At 39.9% G+C, this 20,928-nt stretch overlaps 1 protein-coding gene across 1 annotated transcript in view; it reads left to right on the top strand.

The window, feature by feature from the left end:
- Positions 1-20,928, top strand: part of KIF26B (kinesin family member 26B) — a 309,916-nt gene that overhangs the window by 88,081 nt on the left and 200,907 nt on the right. The window contains exon 3 of the mRNA XM_010562587.1: positions 5,833-6,366. Within this exon, the coding sequence (XP_010560889.1) occupies positions 5,833-6,366 (534 nt within the window). The remainder of the gene's footprint in view (positions 1-5,832; positions 6,367-20,928) is intronic.

Genomic DNA, 20,928 nt, shown 5'->3' with positions numbered 1-20,928 from the left:
GCATGTGCCAGCTCAAGAAAACCACCTTGAAAATAGTAATGTTGTGAGGCCTATACCAGGCAGAACTAAGATTTGATTTTTCCTTTCCCCCCCATCCCTGAAAAGAACTAGTCCCCCAGATGTGTTCTGGAGATACTGACTGTAGGACAGGGAGCACTCTCATGGCCTTTTTGAAAGGGAAGGCTGAAGTCAGCAGCAGAAAGCAGTCCTTCAATTTTGAGGGACAAAAATGGTGATAGTTAAAGAGATGGGATATGATAATGCTGCAGAGTTTTTTTTACTGCAGTTGATAAGACAGTCTCTTTACAAAGGCTTGCTGGGAACAGGCTAATGTAAAAAGCCTCTTTCTTATTCCACTATGCTTTCCTCATGACCTCTGTCTCTCCTTTTGTCCAAGTTCCCTACTTACAGCTCTCCAGTTCAGGATTGCCTCCTCTCTCTCTTCTCCCCAACACGTAGTAACACTGCTTGTAGGGGGACATTCCTGCTGGGGAGAGAGAGTTTCAGAAGGACAAGAGGGAAATACGGTCTCCTTTTCTAGCAAAGGAGATGAGTTTCATTTGCTCAGCTGGGACTGGTAATGGATGGCTCATGTGAAGAAGATATATTGGGCGTGAGGGGAGTCTTCTATGACAGAGAGTGTAAGGCTGTGTGGTCTTGCCCAGAGGATGTCAGTTGCTTTGTACAGAGCAATAGAAAAAGGGAGGCCACCTCACTGCTCCCTTGGTCTTGCTCATGTGCAACTTTGGCTTTTACTTACCAAACCACTGCTTGTGCTAGCAGAGATCCTGCCACCTTAGATAATTCAGATGATTCAGTCTTTACTTAGCAAAGCTAACTGATTTTTATCTAAGGGTTCCAAGCTCAGTTTGATGGTACAGTGCTACTAATTTATAGTCATAATGTGTATCCTGTCATGCTTATGTGAGGAAAGACTCCCATTGACTTCAGTTTATTTGAACATACTTCTGCTTTAACAGAAGTGGTGCCATTGTAACAGTGAGGAGCTGTTTTTCAACTGTTGGGGCTCTGGAATGCTGAAAACAGCAAATCTCTGAAATGTAGCCTAGAGTGATAGGACATGTTTAAGTTAGGTGCAAAGTCACTTGGAAAATCGCCCAAATGCCTCTGGAAAGTAAATTTACAAGTATAATCTCTTTATTGGGCTGGAAAGTACATGCTTAAGAGAGAAAGGAGAACAGAGGGGATTCCAGCCCCGTGCCCCCCCCCCCCCCCCCCGCCATTTAGAGACCAGCCATGGACTAACAGGATTGTGTTTAGAGCAGAGATGTTTGCACAGTCATGGAAAAACATGTGTTTTTTATCAGGGTTAAGGCTTTCCTCCTACTAATGTTTCTTAATTAGTTCTTTTACTCCCCGCCTGTGGAGAGTGAGAGTCTGGAAAACACACTTCTTCCTGGGCAGAACTTTGATCATTGCTTTCCCCTACTTCTCCCCTCACCTTGTATGATGGATTACATACCAGCAGTCATTGCTGCCTGGACCCCTTCAGAAACAAAAGAACTCCATGAGTCTTATGGAAGCATCTTCAAGCAAAAGCGGACCTCTGTGTTTTAGTTAATATTGACCGCTTTGTTTTTCCCTGAAGAACAATGAATAATATTGGTGTTGAAGAACACTATTTGGTAAGAAGGTCTTGAGATTCATTGTATAGTTGAGTTTTCTCTGAGGTGGAGTAATGACATAGGGTTACAATGTCTAACTTGCGCAGGCTATAGTTGACCAAATCAAATCCAGTTGTGCACAAAATCTTAGAGAGTATGTCCTAGTGGCTGCCTGTTATGTTTGCAAAGAAGTAGTATGTGTATGAGGTATTTGTACATAAATCTATGATCAACTAGGTTCCATGTAACATGTAAAAGTGCAGATTGTTCATCCTATTTCTTGCCCGCCTCTCTGTCCACCAGTTGAGCTCTGCCTGTTTTCATCATGTCTCCTAGTGAGCTTTGTGTAAATATATGTCGGAAACAGACTGCGTTTCATGCTGAAAGTGGTTGTTTGCTTCCTCTGTTGAGAAAGATGGACACAAAGCTGGGTAGCAGGAAGGAAAGGATTATTCTCTTTGTAGTCTGCTTTCTTAGTGGTGGAGTTAAAACATCATGCAAACTATACAGAAGGAGAGGAGGATGCTTCTGCATTGCCTTTACCTGATCATATAGTAGTGCTCTTCCTCTTCCTCCTCCATGAGGTCAGGACTGCATTTACTCTGGTACAGCTGTCTGTGTACTTCACTGTTTAACTACTGCCTCTTCGCTGGGTACATTTTCACTGGGTAAAGCAAGAATTCCTCCTCCTATCTGTCTATGATGGGTCTCTAAAAAGCAAAACTTCCTTCCCTCTTCTGTCTTTCCCATGTCATATTTTAGTTCAGGACCAAAGATGAGGGATTAATTGTTAGCTGGTTACAGTGGAGAAGATGAACAACTAAACATAGCTGGAATTGGTGTTTACTTGAGCTTGAAAACTAAAACGGTAATGTGAAAAGGTTCCTTGCAGTAAAGCTCAGGGTGCACTCTGTTTAGTTCACTGCTTGCCTTGTGCATTTATGCTATGGTCTGTATTGTGACTGATCTCCTGAAGCTTTCAGACCTCTTACAGGCTTTCATTTGTTTATTATAGGAATAGGAGTTTATAGTAATGCTGTTTATACTAAAGATGGGTGAACCATTACAGCAATAACAGAAACCATCATGAACCTTTGCCCTGAACTCATACCAAACTCTTTTGTGATTTTTAAAGTTCTCTTTCAGTTTTCAGTGTCATTGTACTTTGTTCTGTCAGGACTGGAAATGAGTGTCAAAATATAAATGGTATTTCCAATGTCAACCTCAGATTTCACAAGCAAATCTGCTCTCATGCCAGGGAGTGTGGAGTTTCTTAGACCTCACAAGTTTCAGTAGTGAGTATAACCTTTCCAACTCCTGCTGTTTAGTGCAGCTAGCTCAAAGTGCTCAATCAGTGAGGCTTGCCCATCACCATTTCATATGGGACAAGATACTATTTATTGAACTAATAAGCATTCCTAGGGGAATGTGTGCAGATGATTGCTTGCAGATGAAACACTGAAACAGAACGTGCTGGTAGCTGCATTTCCCTGCTCTTCGAGCAAGAATGTAGTGACTGTCCAGCTTTGGCCTCCTTCCTGCTAAATGTGTTGCAAGCTTGTCAGCTGATACTTCTGTGAAATTGTGGTGGAGCTGCCCAGTGCAGAATAAGAAAGTAAACTCTATTTTAGGCTCTATCAGTTTTGTTTTGAGAACAAAATGTGACTAATGTGTTTCTGGAACCTGGGTTTCTCCAAATTTATTTGCTGTCCTGTAGGCTTTTCTGTTTCATATTCCAGACTTGGATCCAGTGTTGAGCTATCCATCTAGTAGAGTCTGACAGATCCGTAGAGCCAATCTTGGGAGTAATCAGTTCAGGTTGTGCCTGTTTTCCTCCTTTCTGCTCCTGAGGAGGAATGAGTTTTTTTCCCCCCCCCCCCCCCCCCCGTTTATTGTTGTATCAGAGAATGATCTGATGTTTGTTTTAACACTGAGATGAAGCTGAATTCACTGCTGTCCAGCACTCTTTAAAGTTGGTGTGCTACTTGCATATTTATATCATGCTGACATTTGCTTACTTTAGAGAAGGCTTTATTTCCTTGGAATATTTATCACAGTGTCCAGGAATTTCCATGTTGAACTGCTGCTGGATCTGCATGTTGTATATAATTACCTGGGTTCAAGCCCAGTTGTCTAAGGGAAGTTAACTTTAAAAGAACAACAACTAGCTCTGTGGCACTAGCTAGCTGAAGGAAGAGCTGGAAAGGATTTTTCCTGGACTGATGTGGAGCAGCCTGGAAAGAAGACTCACACCTCACTTCAGCTATATAGGTAGCTTTGTCTAGCTTATTAGAGGAAAAGTAGAGAGTCCTTCCCGTACATACCTGGCATCATGGATGGGGTGCCTATATCTGATGTGATCTGTTGACCTAGTTATGGTCTGGGATGGAAAATAAGATTTGACATCTTTTGCATCCTGTTTTTTCCCCCTAATTTCCACCAATCCCTTTCCCGAAGGTTAAGGGGGGAGGGTTGGTGCAGAATCCAGTTCCTGTCTTTCTGACACACTTTGATACTCTGACCCCCTTTGTGCATAGAATAGAAATGACCAGCTTGAGGCTTGATCAGATCTCAGCCTCCTGTTGTTTCCCATCAGCTTATATGACTCTCTTGGGCTTCTGGGACTAGAACTGCTCTTTTGCTGCTGTGCATAAAGAGGCACTATGATTTATGAATCAATTAATCACTGCATGCTGAGGAGCTGTTCACGGTAGTTAAACAGTGAAAATAAAATGCTTGAGTATATAATAAAGACGGATCATAATGAATATGACCCTCTACCAATGAATTCTCTCCCTCCCTATATTTTACCCCTACCCATTCTTTCCCAGCACAACCAAACTATCTATTTGTCTATCTTGCTTGTCATGGGGTTCATCAAATTACTTGATAAGGGTGGTGTTTGTGTGATTTCCCCCCTGCCCCCCATGCACTCTTCCAGTCTGTTCTCAGTTTGCTGCTAAAGCTGCCAAAGCCACAAAGATGAAGAAGAAAAAAATAAGATTCTGATACTACTGATTGTAAACCTTTTTGAGTAGTCATAAGAAAATCCACCAATAAGTCCTCAAAACTTAAGGAGGGGAAGGTGAAGTCTGCCCTGCCTGGTCTGTAAAACCAAAAATGTGGTGCGAAATTTCCAGTAAATGTTTCCATCGCATAACTGTCACTATTTGCATAACACACACCTCATTGCTGTGCGTTTCTGAAACTGCATGATACTGTAAGAACTAGGCAAGTTTGGTGGTAAACCCTTGCTAAGATTGCTGTTTGCCTTCACAACTTAGTGAAGCACTTTGCAATTTAGGCCAGCATTCAATGACTGTAGTCATGTCAGGGTGGCATATTGCTCTGTGGATAGCACCACTGACATTCAAAGATCTACCCATGAGGTAAGGATATGAGGCAAGAGGTTTTAAACCTGATCACATGGTTTTGCACCAAAACTATGCTTTCAAAGAAGAAACTTATTCTTTACAAATTATTGACCCTATATATGTTCTATTTTCTAAATAAATTTATTGTTTTATTTTACATAATACCCAAAATAGTGGTAGAACATTTCATTAACAGAAAAAGGTTTTTTTCTGGCTGAAAAGTGTATTCTTGGTAAATGAAATGCTGAAAAGCTCTCAAACTTTATCAAATATCCATCTGTTTTGAATTCTGAGAATGATTTTGGGAGAGTAATGGTACTTCTGTCTTTTCATTTTTTTCTTTACAGCAGGCTTTGAAATTTTACATTTTTGTTGCAGAGTATTTCCTGGATTTTCTGAGTACCAAAAGCTAGTATTGATGAGTAGGTGAATTTGTGAACCTTGCTACAAGCCCACTGGTTTTAGTGGACTTGCTCTTGATCTCACCTGTGTAACTAAGAGTAGATTTCATTCAAGCCAGAAATTAGGTGCAGTGGTGTGAAGCAGGTTAATTCATTCTCTCTGCCATGCATTGAAGCTTGCAGTTGAATTATAATATTTGCCACTTATCAGTAAATGTAAAAGACTTTTCTCTTCCCAACACAATCTAGTTTCTCATTTTTGTTCAGCTCTGCTGCTGGCATATGTTGACTGTATCTAATGGCCTTTGTTTGCATTCTAAGCTTATCTCATAAATTGGCTTTTGAAATGCACAATCAGCAGTAATAATATTTCACTGTGGTAGACATGGTTAAACATTTCTCTCTCCCCCTGCTTCTCTGTTTGATTTTTAGGACCCAGGTTTCTCTTCGGTGATTCATGACAAGCTCCAAGTTCCCAATACTATTCGTAAAGCATGGAATGAGAAGGACAACAGATGTGATGTTTGTGCCACACACCTGAACCAGTTGAAGCAAGAGGCAATTCAGATGGTGCTGACCTTAGAGCAAGCTGCCAACTCAGAACATTACGATGCCTCGCCAGGCTCTCCCCCACCTCTCTCCAATATCCCCACATTAGTGAGTCCCAGGCACATGGGCAGCCTGCAACCCAGGGACTGGGCATACATGCCTGCTCCTTATGCTACATCTAATTATACAGGCTTTGTTGCGAACAAACACAGTGGAAAACCCAACAGTCTAGGAATTGTCAATGGAGTGGAGAAGAAAAATGGCTCTCCTGGACACCAAGCCAAGGTCAGCTTTCAGATGGCCACCAGCCCCAGCAATGGTAACGTTCTCAACTCTGTGGCCATCCAGGCTCATCAGTACCTTGACGGCACCTGGTCTTTGTCAAGAACGAATGGCGTTACTCTATATCCCTACCAAGTAAGTATTTTAAAATAACAAAACATGTTTGTTTTCTTCCCATCAAAGCTTGCACGGACATGTTAACACTGCTTGTGCCTGTTGCGTAGAAGTAGAGCCATTCATAAAGTGAGCACCAGAACAAGGAGTGCTATGAATTCCTGTTTCCCTGACAGGGCATTGAGTTCAGGGACACAGATTACAACCAGTATTAATTAGAACACCTTTTATTAATTCAGCTGTTATTAGTAATAGAACCAAGCTGTTGTGTTTAATAGCAGGTAACTATTCCTACGGTATATGCAATTATTCCCTCACACAGTTCTCTCACTCACTCTTGCTCATCATACTTGGTTGGAGCAACAGCTGGGAGCCAACCACACTTGTTTACTCACAAGTGGAAAGTGGCACTAGTGTACCAGTGACTTCTGGGTTGGTATTCAGAAAGTACCCAGAAGGTCTTTTGGTTCATCATGTGTCCATATGATCCTGTAGTCTTTGTGTACACATAGCAGGCACTACCTTTGTTGATTGTGTTCTGAATTACATACATTCTTATTGATGCTAGTGTGTGCTGGTGGCCTTCTGCAGATTCAACTGATTCTTGGTGGTTTGATTTGTATCAGTTCTCATGAATTCAACAGGTTCACTAGTCTCCAGAGCTTAGCAGTTCTGGGGAGAATTTAATGTACTTCTCAGCATGTCCTTTTCCTCCTCTTTGGCCTGATGTTTTCTGGTATACCACACCCATAAGTATGTGTAGAACCCCTCCACACCAGCTGGCACAGGAGGGGTTTTTGTGACAGGAGTTAGGCTTCCTGATGCACTTAGCTGCAGGTGGTGGGATTTTCAGAGTGCCCAAGCACTTGTAGATTATGACATAAGCCTATTCTTTCTGAGTTCTCCCAGCCATCCTGTTGGCTTCCTTAGGCCCATAAATATCTTTGGAAGTTGGTCTTTCTACTAAGTTATGAACAGATTGCAAGATAGGTCCCTAAATTAATATTTAACATTTATCAGTATGAGTAACTGGTATTACAGCCAGAAAAAAGTGATGTTATTCATAAGCATTAAGATATTTTCATGCACCAAAGAAGACTTGGTAAAACCAGAAGTGAACTACAGTTACTTTATCTGGAAAATATGTGACTTTATAGTTTTGTGGATTTATGCTCTAGTGAACCTGAATCACATTTGGGCAGGTCAGTATGTGATCATAGTTTGATCTAAGGAAAAAAAAAATATTTCTCATCTATGTTTCATCTAAAAAAACCCCCTTAACAACGCACATTAAGAAAACTGAATAATTATTAGTTGTGTTAAGAAAATCAGTTCAGTTTTATTGCATTCACAATCTTTTAGGTTCATCTTCTATGAAAATGTGGTTTTGTTTACTTTTTAATAATGTTCATAGTTCCTAGATGGTTCATTTTGTCTTAAAAATATTCAGTAAGGAGTATCAATTGTTCAAAACTTCCCAGTTTGGCTCCAGTTAGATTAAGGACTGTTCCCTACCATTTACCACTCATTTCAATAACCTTGAAATAGAAAAGACACCCCACAAACAAAAAAAAACCAAACAAACTGAAAAAAACCCCAAACCTAGCAATGATGGACTGTGTTGATACTAAGTTTTATATTCTCTTTAAGATTTCACCTTCAAATGTTAAAATTCTGACTCTACTCAAGTGTCACATTTAATTGTCCAGTCAAGGAATAATAATGATAGCTTTTGTCTTTAAATGTGTTGAAAGGATTTTAGTGTTTGGTTATGTAGTATCCATATCAGACTGGGAATTAGTCAAGTAAGAAGAAAAACTTTGAAAAGTATTTTATTTGTAATTTGAAGTAGTAGGAAGATGCAGGCTTTGCTTTTTCTGCTTTTGTGTACAGAAACCAATCTTATTTGCTACACATTTTCAGAACATTTTAGATCTCTCTCCCATATAAATATATTTTTTGTTATGCACTTACAGAACTACTGGGGAAGAGCACTAGGAAGATGAATGTTATCTTAATTAGAACCCTTCTTGATCTGAAGGTGAATTAAAAAAAGAGGTGCTAGTTACTTACTTGCAGATGTCTATATATTAATTAAATTTTCTTGCCTTCCCTTAACAAGTGATTAGCAAAACCTCACTGTGCATTAGCCGAGAGGAATAAAAAATAATTTCTTGGAATAAAAAGCCTTGCACTTCACACGGAGAGGTACAGTACCCTTTTACATCATAATCTTGTTAAATTGATGTCCAGGGAGAAGAGTCTCTTGGCTCTAGACTTAATGGCGCCTGTTATAGACACCTCCCATTGTAAATTAGCTTTTGTTAGACAGTCTAGGTAACTTGACAGAAATGGTTGAGTACCTTGAAAACTGACCGTGTTTTCTTCCTTGAAATATCACCAGAAAGAGAAAACACTAGTTTGGAAATGAAGTTCTGTGGGTCAGAATTGACTCATGGCAATTTTAGGCACCAAAAAGTATTCTTATTGTTGTAAGTTCTAGGATGTTACTTCCTTCCTGGGATCCTCCCTTCCAGACTGCCTAAAATTAGAACCTTGTTATGGTGAACGAATTACAACTTTTGTTTCAGTTCTGGTAGAAAAAACAAACAACAAACAAAAAATATGAAGTGAGTGTTGTGATATTGTAGGGCTCAGCTGCTGCCATAGTGTAGGGCGAGTCTTAAATGACATGCCACTATTCAACTACTTTTGCAGAAAGAGTAATTGCTATCAGGACTAAGTAAAACAAATGTGAATTTATACTTTACCAGATTTAGTAATGTATTATATGTTTAAAGTCTGAAAAATAGAAGAAGTAATACTGCCTTTAACTGGAGATGCATGTCAGATGTAAAAGAAACTTTCCAGTAATTTCATGGAGGTATTATGGGAACTCATCAGTGGAGTCTCCTAAGAATCAGTCAGAGAAATAACTGCTAAGAATTGTTTAGGCAAAACTGGTCCCACCTGGAGATTAGGAGATGGCGTGGATGACCCCATCAGTCCCCACTGGTCCTGTTCTATGTGATTCCATATTTAGCCACCCCTTGACTAGACAGAAACAAAGACCTGGTTCCAAAAACCTGTGAGGTCCACTAGGCCTGGGTCACAAATGAACAGCTGACATTGTTTTCTGTAAGGGGCTGAATCAAATTTTGCTGGTAAGTGGCCCTCTTACAAAACAGGGAATCAGAGGCAGGGAAAGGCAATTGATTGATCTTAAACATAAAGCATGGCCCATCAAAACCCTCCTACGAACTCTGGTATGCTGAAATGGTTACCTGGTCAGGGGAAAAGTGACCCCTTTCTGTTGAATACGTATAGGAAAATACTGGCCAAAATTCAATAGAATTTGATCCAGAGTCTGAAAATTGTGCTCCTTCAGTCATCAGCAGGTAGCATTTGTATACCCTGGGGATCAGACTGTGTTTTAACACTTGTAAAGGCTTCTGTTGATCTCCCTATCACTCAAAGGGATTTCAATCCTTCCCTGCTCAGAGAAAACTCATTTAAATTGGTGAGTTTTTACCTGAGAAGGGCTGTAATTATTTGTGCAGCTGCTAACGTGAATTACAGGATACCACAGTGTTAAGTACCTTTCTGTTGCTTACCAGTTATTAACACAACACTTCTAAAGAAAAAGAAACCTTTGAGCCTGAGGTACTAATGTAGGAGCTGAAAGTCCAAATACCTTGATGAAATTATTTCTTCTTGTAATTTTTATAGAGAACGTGATACTAAATAGAATGCATAACATTCTTATTACTTTATTATCCAAAGCTGCTAAAGCAACTAAAACAAAACCACCACACTAAAGAATAAGATAGATTTGAGTCCTTAGTAGTTCAGACTGATTTAGGGTTTGCTTTCAAAGGGAAAGGAGTTGAAAATAGTGACTAGATTAAGCTGGTTACACTAAAACAGTTTTTCTGGTGTAAAAGCGCTCCATTGTTTAGAAGTAGTTGTTCCTCTTAAGGGTGCCCTCTTTTAACCTAAATTAACTGCATGGTTCTCAAATGTTGTGCCTCTAAACGGAAAGCATGGCATTAACTGCATTGTGGTGTGAGTTGCTGTCATGGTTTAACCCCAGCCAGCAACTAAGTGCCATGCAGCCTCTCTATCACTCCCCCACTCAACCGGACAGGGATGAGAAAATATAACTAAAGGCTTGTGGGTCGAGATAAGGACAGGGAGAGATCACTCAACCAATTACTGTCACGGGCAAAACAGACTTGATTTAGGGCAAATTAACTTAATTTATTGCCAAGCAACCAGAGTAGGGTAAAGAGAAATAAAACCAAATCTTAAAACACCTTCCTCCCACCCCTTTCTTTTCCTGGGCCCAACTCCACTCCCAATTTTCTCTACCTCTTCCCCTGCCAGTGACACAGGGGGACAGGGAATGGGGGTTAGGGTCAGTTCATCACACGTTGTCTCTGCTGCTCCTTCCTCCTCAGGGGCAGGACTCCTCACACTCTTCCCCTACTCCAGCGTGGGGTCCCTCCCACAGGAGACAGTTCTCCACAAACTTCTCCAATGTGGGTCCTTCCCACGGGCTGCAGGTCTTCATGAACTCCTCCAGCATGGGTCCCTTCCACAGTGTGCAGTCCTTCAGGCACAGACTGCTCCAGCGTGGGTCCCCAGTGGGGTCACAAGTCCTGACAGAAAACCTGCTCCAGCGTGGGCTCCTCTCTTCATGGGGCCACAGGTCCTGCCAGGAGCCTGCTCCAGTGCAGGCTTCCCACGGGATCACAGCCTCCTTCGGGCATCCACCTGCTCTGGCGTGGGGTCCTCCACGGGCTGCAGGTGGATATCTGCTCCACCGTGGACCTCCATGGGCAGCAGGGGGACAGCCTGCCTCACCATGGTCTTCACCAGGGGCTGCAGGGGAATCTCTGCTCCGGCACCTGGAGCATCTCCTCCCCTCCTTCTTCACTGACCTTGGAGTCTGCAGGGTTGGTTCTCTCACAACTTCTCACTCCTCTCTCCGGCTGCAATTGCACAGGGTTTTTTTCCCTTCTTAAGTATGTTATCCCAGAGGCGCTACCCCCGTTGCTGATGGGTTCGGCCATGGCCAGTGGTGGGTCTGTCTTGGAGCCAGCTGGCATTGGCTCTGTCAGACATGGGGGGAAGCTTCCAGCAGCTTCTCACAGAAGCCACCCCTGTAGCCCCCTGCTACCAAAACCTGGCCACACAGACCCAATACAGCTGCAGAACATAAAACGGTGGGCATTTCCTCAGTCCTCTACTTACCTTCCTGGATCTGCATGAGAATCTTTTCATGTCTTTAAGTAGATTATTTAAAGAGGCAAACAAAAAAAAACTTAGCACAGCGTGTTTGGTAGATTTGAGTGACAGGAACGTAAGAAAGAACCAGGGAACTGGAAAAGGCCAACTGTTCCAGAAACAATGTGGGCCATGAAAGGGACAGATGCATAACAGAAAATGTGGCTGTTGATGTGGGTGAGCACCTCCTGCTCCAGACCTTGAGGGTGTGAAGTTTGAATATGGTAGGGAAAAAGGTAGTGCATGTAAGAATTTGAGTATGGGTATTGTGAACATAATGATATTCAAGGAAAAATTGTTCCTTTCTCCCCTGCAATTAAAAAGACCCTTTTGACCAAAAGTTTGGAAAATGAGATCTTAAACTACCGAGAGCCTCTTGGCCCCAGGCGTAATGATGTCAAGCCTATTCAGAGAGTTATCAAAGGCTTTGTTTGTGTACAATTGATGAAAGCCTACAGTATGTGCTTTCTGTTTCCTCTTTATGTATAATGTGTGTTTAGAAGAACACTGTTCTCTGAGAAAATACCAGCTTGTTCTGGAGTTTTGCAGTGATGTATGATTTGTTTGGAGTTTACTTAGGTCATGGCTGTCTCATAACACATCAGTTCTTTCAGGCACAGGCTTTTAAAAAGAAACTGGTAATGATTAGAGTTGGGCACAAGATGGAGAGTTCACATACAGAGCCAATGCCTGTGTGTGGGGTATTCCCATCCAGGATTTTGATTCCAAGCTTTTTTTTCCCAAGTCTCTGCTGTCTAACTTATTTCGTTTCCACTTGCTGCTGTTTCTATCGCTTCTTAAAGTGTTCAGCCAGTTAAAGCTAAAATGTTAATGATTGCTGCAACAGTGCTCCGGTAATGTAAATACCTTTTAAAGCATATAATGCAAGGTACAGAAATGAAGTTACTTGCTCCATCTGTAGACTACAAGGTGTCTTCTATAATTATTCCATGCTTCCTAGAAGCAGACCTATTTTGCCCGAGCATCTTACCAACAAAATAAAAGGAGATTTGTATACTGTCTCTTCTAGTACCATTTTCTTATGCGACCACACACAACTCAGTATGAGATACCTAACACAGGAGGTATTTTGCATTTGTGCAGTTAAGTTTTGGTCCAGAATTTTTTGGATGGCTTATGTTTCAATAGCAGTTGAATGAGATCCACATTTGAGTGTGATGGCTCCCTGAACATAGTAGAAAACTTTTTTCCTATTTCCTATGTTCTTTGTTCCTAGGCAAGCTCATGAATGATGATGCTGAACAAACGTGTGCAAATTCTTGCACTGATTTTTTTTTTTTAAATTCTATGACCTGGACTCTAACAAAGTAACTCTATAGCGAGACTGTAGACTGAAAGTGCAGGAATTTTATTTCCAAAGATTGTTTGACTGGGCCAAGAAACAGATTGTCAAACAAATTCATTGGCACTGAAATTATATCTCTGCTTAATTATCTCTGTTGCCCTCTTCCCCCTTGTTGTTACCTCTGAAGTAGCTTTCCTCTGACTAAAAGCCTTTTTAAACCACATCACTAATAATTAGATATGACCCTACTAAAGCTGGTGTATGTCATCAGCTGACATTTTACCATGATTGTTTGATCATTCAGTTTGTATATTAACAGGAGTTGGCTATTTGTATTTCAATCCTCCTGTCCACCCTCTCAACTAGCAGCCTAGTTGTATACTGATTCTCTAATATCATCAAGAGGGGAAACTGAAGTCTATGTGAACTGTAGGAGGGGTTTCTTTTTTGCATTACTCTGGTCTGATTTGATCTCTTACGGCATTTTTATGCGTGGCTTAATGACCTTAGAATGATTACTTTTCCCCTTCATGATACTGGGGTGACCAAGGGAAGAAAGAGGTAAAGGCTATCCCATGGACTGAAAAGAGCTAAGTAGGCTTATCCTATGAGTATGAAAACCCCATGACTCAACTGTGATGTGAGGAAGAAATCTGTGGACTATTAGAGGAGTGAGTTAATCCTGTAAATTAGCAAAAGCCAGAAGATCACAATTAGTGAGGATTTAGTGTCTTGGTTTCCTCCCCTGTAGCTTAAGGATTTTGTCCACATGTGAGACTAGTTTCTTTTCTGAAATAATAGCTGTGCTGATTGCTTGCATCATTGAACAAAAGTATAAACTGAGAGGAGGGGAGATGTTTTAACAGTGAGAAAAATGATGTAGAGGTGGGATGGAGAGAGGGAGAACACAAAGTCATACATTGACACAAAATTGTCCCTTTATTTCCCACACTGTATATAAGTAGGCACAGAATCAGAGAGAGAAATGGTCAGCTTCTGCTTTATTTCATAGCTCAGGAACACAGAGAGTTAAGTTAAAAGACAGCCAATTTGGAAGTGAGAAGAGGAAATATGCTTTTCATGCAGTGTACAGTTCTGTGGGACTTACTGCTGTGGAAATAGTATTGAGGCCAAGAGCTTAGGAAAATTCATAAAAGGATTATGTGTTTATGTGGGCAATAAAAAAAATTCCTTCTTTCTGATATTAGGATAAAAAAAATGTAAGGGATAAATTTCCATATAGCATAAGGTAATTGGTATCTTACGTTCTATGGAGAAGGCTTCCTTTAAATATCCCCAATCTATGGCTAAGGACTGGAATTCCTGAAAGTACCACTGAAGTTTTCCAGCACAGGTGTAACTGGGCTGACTGGGAGAAGGATACTGATGTACTTAGTCAGCTCTTACACTCTTTGTCCCTCTGTTCTGAAAGCGGCTCGTGAGTGGCAGCTGAAGAGAAAGCCTAGATTAGAGCCTGAACCTGGTGAAGGATAAACACTACATGACTGGTGCTTGTGTTTTGGATGGAGGCCTGTGATAAACAGATTAGCGAAGACTGCTTTTCCAACAGTTTCAACAACATTGCCAGAGTTCAACATAAGTGTTGTACATTTCAGAATTCTTTTAATATATTTTTTTAAAATTTCTTACTCAAGTGTGTGAAGATTCATGGCTTCTAAAAACTCTCTTGGGTTGAATCATTTATATGAGCAACATGTTGGTCTTTAACACTGCATAAAGATTCAGTCCTGTGGCTGATATTCCTCCTGTATCTTGCTACTGGTCAGCATCTGTTGCAAGAAGAGAGAAAATAGAAATGTACAAAACCAACAGTAACTCATTCTAACTGAGATGGGAAGAAGGGGATAACAAAAGAATTAAAAAGCAAATTTTTAGGAGTTTCCCTTTAGATTCCCAAGGGATACCACTCAAAGAAGACACAAATTGATGTATTGTCTCCTTGACAGAGACATTTATTTCTTACATTGTTTTACGTAAATGGGACATAAAATTAAGATAAGGTTTAGGAACATCATCATAATTTTTTTTTTTTCCTCTTTGTAAAATCCTGTTCTAACCTTTTCTTTTGCTTAGAAAAAGATTTGGGCTTTTAAATATGAAGAATTGTATTGCTGTGCAAAAAATAAATAGACAAAGCCTTTTTCTTTGATGCTGTGCTGTGCTTCTGGGAAGTAAGGAATAAATAGCTGGAGGCTGATGTAACTCTGAAATGTGATTCCACACAGCTATCATGTAAAACCATTGTTTTCTCTAAAGTGTTTCTGAGCTGGTGTCAGCAACAGAGCATCAAATTCTCTGTTGGGACAGCTCTCTTTAATTCAGTGGATTTGAATTAAAGTGGTTGGTGTTCCTTTATAATCCAGAGCATTGTTAACTTGAGAGGTGGGTGTTGTCAGATAAAATATATCTGGGCCAGGCTGTCTTCTGTCTCACTCCAGGATAATTGCTTTGCAGTTAATATGGCTATATCGGTGTAATATAGGTAAGAATGAGATCAACATCAACCCTGTAAGATCTGATCAGCCAGAGAGTGAGAACAGCTGTGGTGATGGGAGTGAATATGGTGTCTTGCACTCTAAGTGGGGCTCAACTTCCCTTTGGGCTGGTGGAATGGGAAGCTTTCTTTTTCCTTACAACTCTGGCCTGACTGCATGCTGAAGAGTCTGTTGGAACTGCTCCTCCTGACAATGAAAGCAGAAGGCTGGTTGTCCAGCAGCTTTTGAACTTTGAATGTGTCTAGCTGTATTTTATGAAGACTAAGGAAGGATTATATCTCTACAGGGGTGAGAAAAAGCCCCTCCCAGCTAGTGAAACCATCTTTTAAATCTATAGACTGCTCTGAGGGGAAATGAAATTGCATTTCACCTTTCCCTCTCACCTAACCTCTCTGGCTGAATTCAGAACTGCTCCAAAGGTTGAAGGGGAAGGGAAGGTAACAAGCCCTCATCTTCCAAGGGATTGGTTGATGCTTACTGTGCTTAATGTCACTAGCAAATCTCAGCATAAGCATCTGTAGCTCTTCCTTGTATGGGAGCACAAGAGTCACCATCGCGCGTGCCATTAAGGTATCTGAGGACTTTGATAAACCAGGAAAGTCTCAGGTCTGACTGGTAGATGTGAACATCAAATGACTAAGCTGCAACCAGTGCAAGGTAATAGTTGTATGGATGGGAGTGCAAGTAAAGTTGTTGCGACAGCTCTTCAAATCAAATACATGTGTCTGTCATGCCTCAAATTGTTTGACATTTTTTTGAATTTGTGAAAGTGGCATATATATGTGTTTATTAAATAGCTGGCTAAATTTATGCACAGGCTTTTGGCTAGTGGGAAAGACAGAAAAAGAATTAAAGGTTGGAACTGTGCTTGATGAAATCGCTTCTGCTTCCTTAACTAACTACATTGTGGCTGCATGATCTACAGTGAGTGCAGCTTGGTGTCACTGGATAATTATAAAGCACACCTATGATGTGAATTCTGCAATTTCTTTACATCTTTTACTGCACTATCTATTACTTTGCAAAAAAGTCAAGGCTATTACTAAAAGCAGAGTTTAGGCCTAGTTTTGAAAAAGATTTCTATTTTAAAGCATAGAGAGTGATATTTTCTTTCTTGTAAGAGACAGATAGCCGATAGATAGGGTTTATTGTTGCTTTTCTTCCTGACAGGTTTTAGGCTGCTGGAGCTAGGCAGTGTTGCTGGATTTAAATACAAATCATAAGCACAATCATCTCTGTTTTATTCCTGTATATTTTCTCAGTTACTGCAGTGCAACATAGAAGATGGAAAATTAACTCAAAGTGTTATTAAAGAAATTATACAGAATGCATCAGAAGAAAATGTATAGTAATAAGATATCATCAGTTTCTCTGATCCCTGAAAACTTTGCGTGATGTTCATTGCCAATGTGCAGGAGGTAAAAATGGATACGACACGATTCTCAATTGTACCATACAGGTATATCATGGCAGTGATCACAGACAGGACTGATAGGGAAAATGTGCTCAGAAAGCTTTGTCTACATTTGGACCAGCTTCAATGAAAGTCATCATGAAGAGTCTTGCAATGTTAGGTAGGTTTAACTGAGGCTTAGCATGCAAGCTTGTGGAAGATTTCTGGTTCTTTTTGCTTTGAAGTAATGTAAACCAAAACTATCATTTTTGTCCTGTTCAGCAAATAATATAACCAGCTACTATTCAGGTGACTTAGGAGAACAACACAGCTAAGGGTTCCTGACAAATTACAAGAATATCAGAGGGTGTCCTAGAGCTTATCTATTTTATTTTATTTTATTTTTAGGTGTAAATGCTAAATAAACAATCAAGTTGTTTTCAGGTAAATAAGTGCTTTGGAAGGAAAAACCTAGTTCTCATGTTACCAGCTTTGCATTATTCTCTGCCCTAGTCAGTCATCACAAGGGTCTTTGCCTCTATAATCCTAAATGCCTCGAAGTGCCATTTGTAGCCAGGATTTAGTAGTGATGCTGATTATCTCCTGAGTGTTGTCTTGCACTTCAGAGCCTTTGTAAAGATCCTTTTAAACATTGCCAGAGACCAGCTTATCAAGATTTATTCCTACTTTTATATAAGTAGGTGGAATGCAGACACCTGCCCTGATGATAGCTAGGGCAGATTTTGAATGAAATTCAAGATTTCTGGAAAGGAGTTATGTGTGTGCAGGTTATGTACATTATGAGATTTTTCCAAGCTCAGTGATGTGGGTTTCTCTGTTTCCTTTTTTATCCACTGCTCAATGACTTTAATCATATATTGTGACTATCTGCCTCTTCTCCCTGCCCCCTCAATGCTTTGTCTCTGAAGCAGGGACAGTTAGCATTGCTGCAAGGGACTGTTAGTTCTGGGGCCTCTAGGAATTTTATGATATAATGAATATGAATAATAGAGCACATTATTCCTTGTATCTTCTCCAGTAAAGGTGGTTTTAAGTGTGGCAGTGGAGCCTTATTATAGCTTGGCTTCCTTTTGAGTGTGGGAGGGCAGTTACATATTACATACAGGCATATTAGTTACAAATGCTTAACAGAAATACTGGAAAACAACTGATTGCTCCTCAGTATCCTATTTAATGTGCTGGATAATTTTATATCAATTGTGAGGAAAAAAAGAATTTTGTTAATGCTATTGCTGCTAGTGGTCTTGTGCCCAATTTGAATACATAGAGTAGGAATGCCTCTTTGTAATTTCTTGGAGAATCCATAGATGGTACCACAGAAAGCCAAAGGGACCTGTCAGTAGCCACAACTCTACTAGACCAAGAGAATGGTTTGTGCTTAGGCCATTAGAGAATTTGCTTCCAAGACTTTTAAAATGTTGCATGGACATGGCGGGGAGGGGGGAAATGAAATTCTACAAGGAAACGTGATGTAAACTCAGCTGAGAGAGAGCTGGAGTGATAACTGTATAATATTTTGCAGACTTTAAAGTCCATTCCTGTAAAAGGACACAAAATACTTTGAGCATCAAAACTAAACCTTGGCAATACCTTTGAATGAAACAAACTTTATTATCCCATGCTTTATGTGTTAAGAAGCAGATGTACAGGAAAGTGGAAGGATATGCCTGAGATGGGTGCTATGCAGTTTGCGAAGAATTGAGAAAATAACATTTTCTTCTGTTACACTTGGGACAAAAAGGGCCATCTTATCATTTGATATGTGGAAGTTAGATTTTTCTGTGCCTGCCTGGAAGAATCAATATCAGAGTGGATTATGAAATGGAGCCATTCTAAAGGTACACAATAGTTTGGAAAAACTTTGGAAACAGAAGAGACTGACTAGAAAAATCTTGCTGGTTGATTGTTTTTTATCTTCAAATATGGCTTGAGCTGGAATTTTTATCAACTGCACAGAGTTCAAACACTTTACCATTTACAACAAGCTGCTACTGTGCTTTCTGAAAAGAAAAAAACTTGAAAACAAGGGCTTTGCTTTACAGGGATTCACTTGAAAGCATGCCCTTGGGAAAGCACAAGACTATAGAAGTTTTAAATTGACCTCTGAAGTTTTTTAGGTTTTAGCACCATTGAAATGTATTCTTTCAAAAAGCTTCTGAGTCCAGGATAGTAAACAACAAGTCTTCCTTCTTGTTTACTCTGCTTTAATTGCTAACAGAAGTAGTTCCAGCAAATACTAAAATTCTGTCATCCTCGTATAATGCTCTGTTTCTTCCTAGGGAACATTCCGCAATGCTATTCTGTTGGAAAATTTACCTCTGAAACTGCAAACTTTTCTTCTTGAGCTTTCATAATTATCTATCTCTGTTGGATAGGACTGAACCCTGTGCACATGAAACCCACTGTCTGTAGGGGACACTACGCAGCAATGGGTATTTTGGAGTTCTAGTCCTCTGGGTTGGTCGCAAAGCTAGTCTGCATCTGTTTTACATGGCTTCTGTTACTGTGGCCGTTGTGAGCTGAGCAACGTAGTGGTGGGAAGTATTGGGAGAATTATCCCTGAATTTTTTGGTTTAATCCATAAATAGTATGGAGAATCTAATGGTTTAATGCATAAATATATTCATTCCACTTCTGATTTTTTGGGGCATCCTCAATCTGGTTTATTTATTTGTGTGTGCATGTGTTTACGTATATAGACACACAAATATATCTTCCACTTCATTTCCTCTAGGAAAGACTCTTATGCTGCTTTTCCAAAAGAAATTGCTGATAAACTTCAGGATAGATTCTGATCTGAAATCAAGTTCACTCCACTGGTGACAGAGCATCATCATGCTTTTGCCTTTTTGTAGCTATGTGCCATTCTGCTGATACTAAGAAAATCAAAGAATCGGAATACACTGAGTTCTGAAAGCTAATGTAGAAGGGGGAGTGTTTCAGCCCCTCTTAAGAATACACACTAAGCTGCAGTTTTAGAAGTGTTTCAGGCTTGGTTCTTTATTATCCTGCATATGGAATAGTGCTCTACGTTTTGGAGCTAGTTCATGCCCATTTTGTATTTCCTTTGTCCTAGTGTAAATGACTGTGCAAGCTGACTTAGTAAATGCCTACAGCATACCTTGTGAAGAGACACGTGAGACCTTTTTCTTCAGTTATACAGATGATAACACTGCACTTCCACTGACCTGTAGTCAGTGATCATTCTTTTGGCATGTCATTATGGAGCAGAAAATCAGTCCATGATGCTCTATTAAAAGTTAATTAAAATAGAATAAAGGCTTCCTTTCAAGAATTGATTTAAAAGTAGCTTCTGAAACTTTTACATTACAAACCAAGTAAACAAGTTGAAGGGGAAAAACTCTGAAACATTTCATATGCAAATAAAAATTCTGTGTGGAGTGCTGAAAGCCAAAATGAAAACTGAAGATAACCAGGAGACATTTATTACAGTTCAGAATGGTTTACTAGAGTTTAGGCATCATTTCAGATGATGAGCCTGTTGTTTTTATATTTGGACTTCATTAAATGCATTTAATTAAATTTATTGTAGATCTGTTTTATTCCCAAGGGGCCAGTTAATGTAATCTTGCTATTTGCTTATAAAAAAATCAACCAATATTTCCTGCACTGATTTTAATCACTGTTTATTTTTAGACCCTAGTGAAGTGCGTTTCGTCAGTTTAGTTTATTGTGCAAACTCCTTGGGGCAATGACTTTTTGTCTTTGTGCCCTATGTAGAAGAAACTGTATATTCTTTGTTGCTGTGTTTTTTTTAAAAAAAAAAAAAAAAAGAGAGAGAGATAAAAGAAAAAATAAGTAGAGACATACCATTTGAAGGTTATTTAGGCTGACTTTTATTAGGAAGAAGTAAATGTAGCTATAAGACTTGACTGTATACTTCCAGACAATTTTCTTATGCTGATATTCTCTCTTAACCTTCTGACTTTTGATTGTTAAGATCTTTTAAGTTTTCCCAGGTAGTTTTTGTTCTCTCCTGTCTCTTAGGGTGCCAACAGGAAAAGTGATCAGGGTATGTAATGGAACAAGAATAAAAA

The sequence above is a fragment of the Haliaeetus leucocephalus genome, unplaced genomic scaffold (genome assembly GCF_000737465.1).
Source record: "Haliaeetus leucocephalus isolate CR32 unplaced genomic scaffold, Haliaeetus_leucocephalus-4.0 Scaffold162, whole genome shotgun sequence".
Taxonomy (NCBI): Eukaryota; Metazoa; Chordata; class Aves; order Accipitriformes; family Accipitridae; genus Haliaeetus; species Haliaeetus leucocephalus.
Note: the sequence above shows the minus strand (reverse complement) of the source record. Positions and strands in the feature narration are given on the sequence as shown.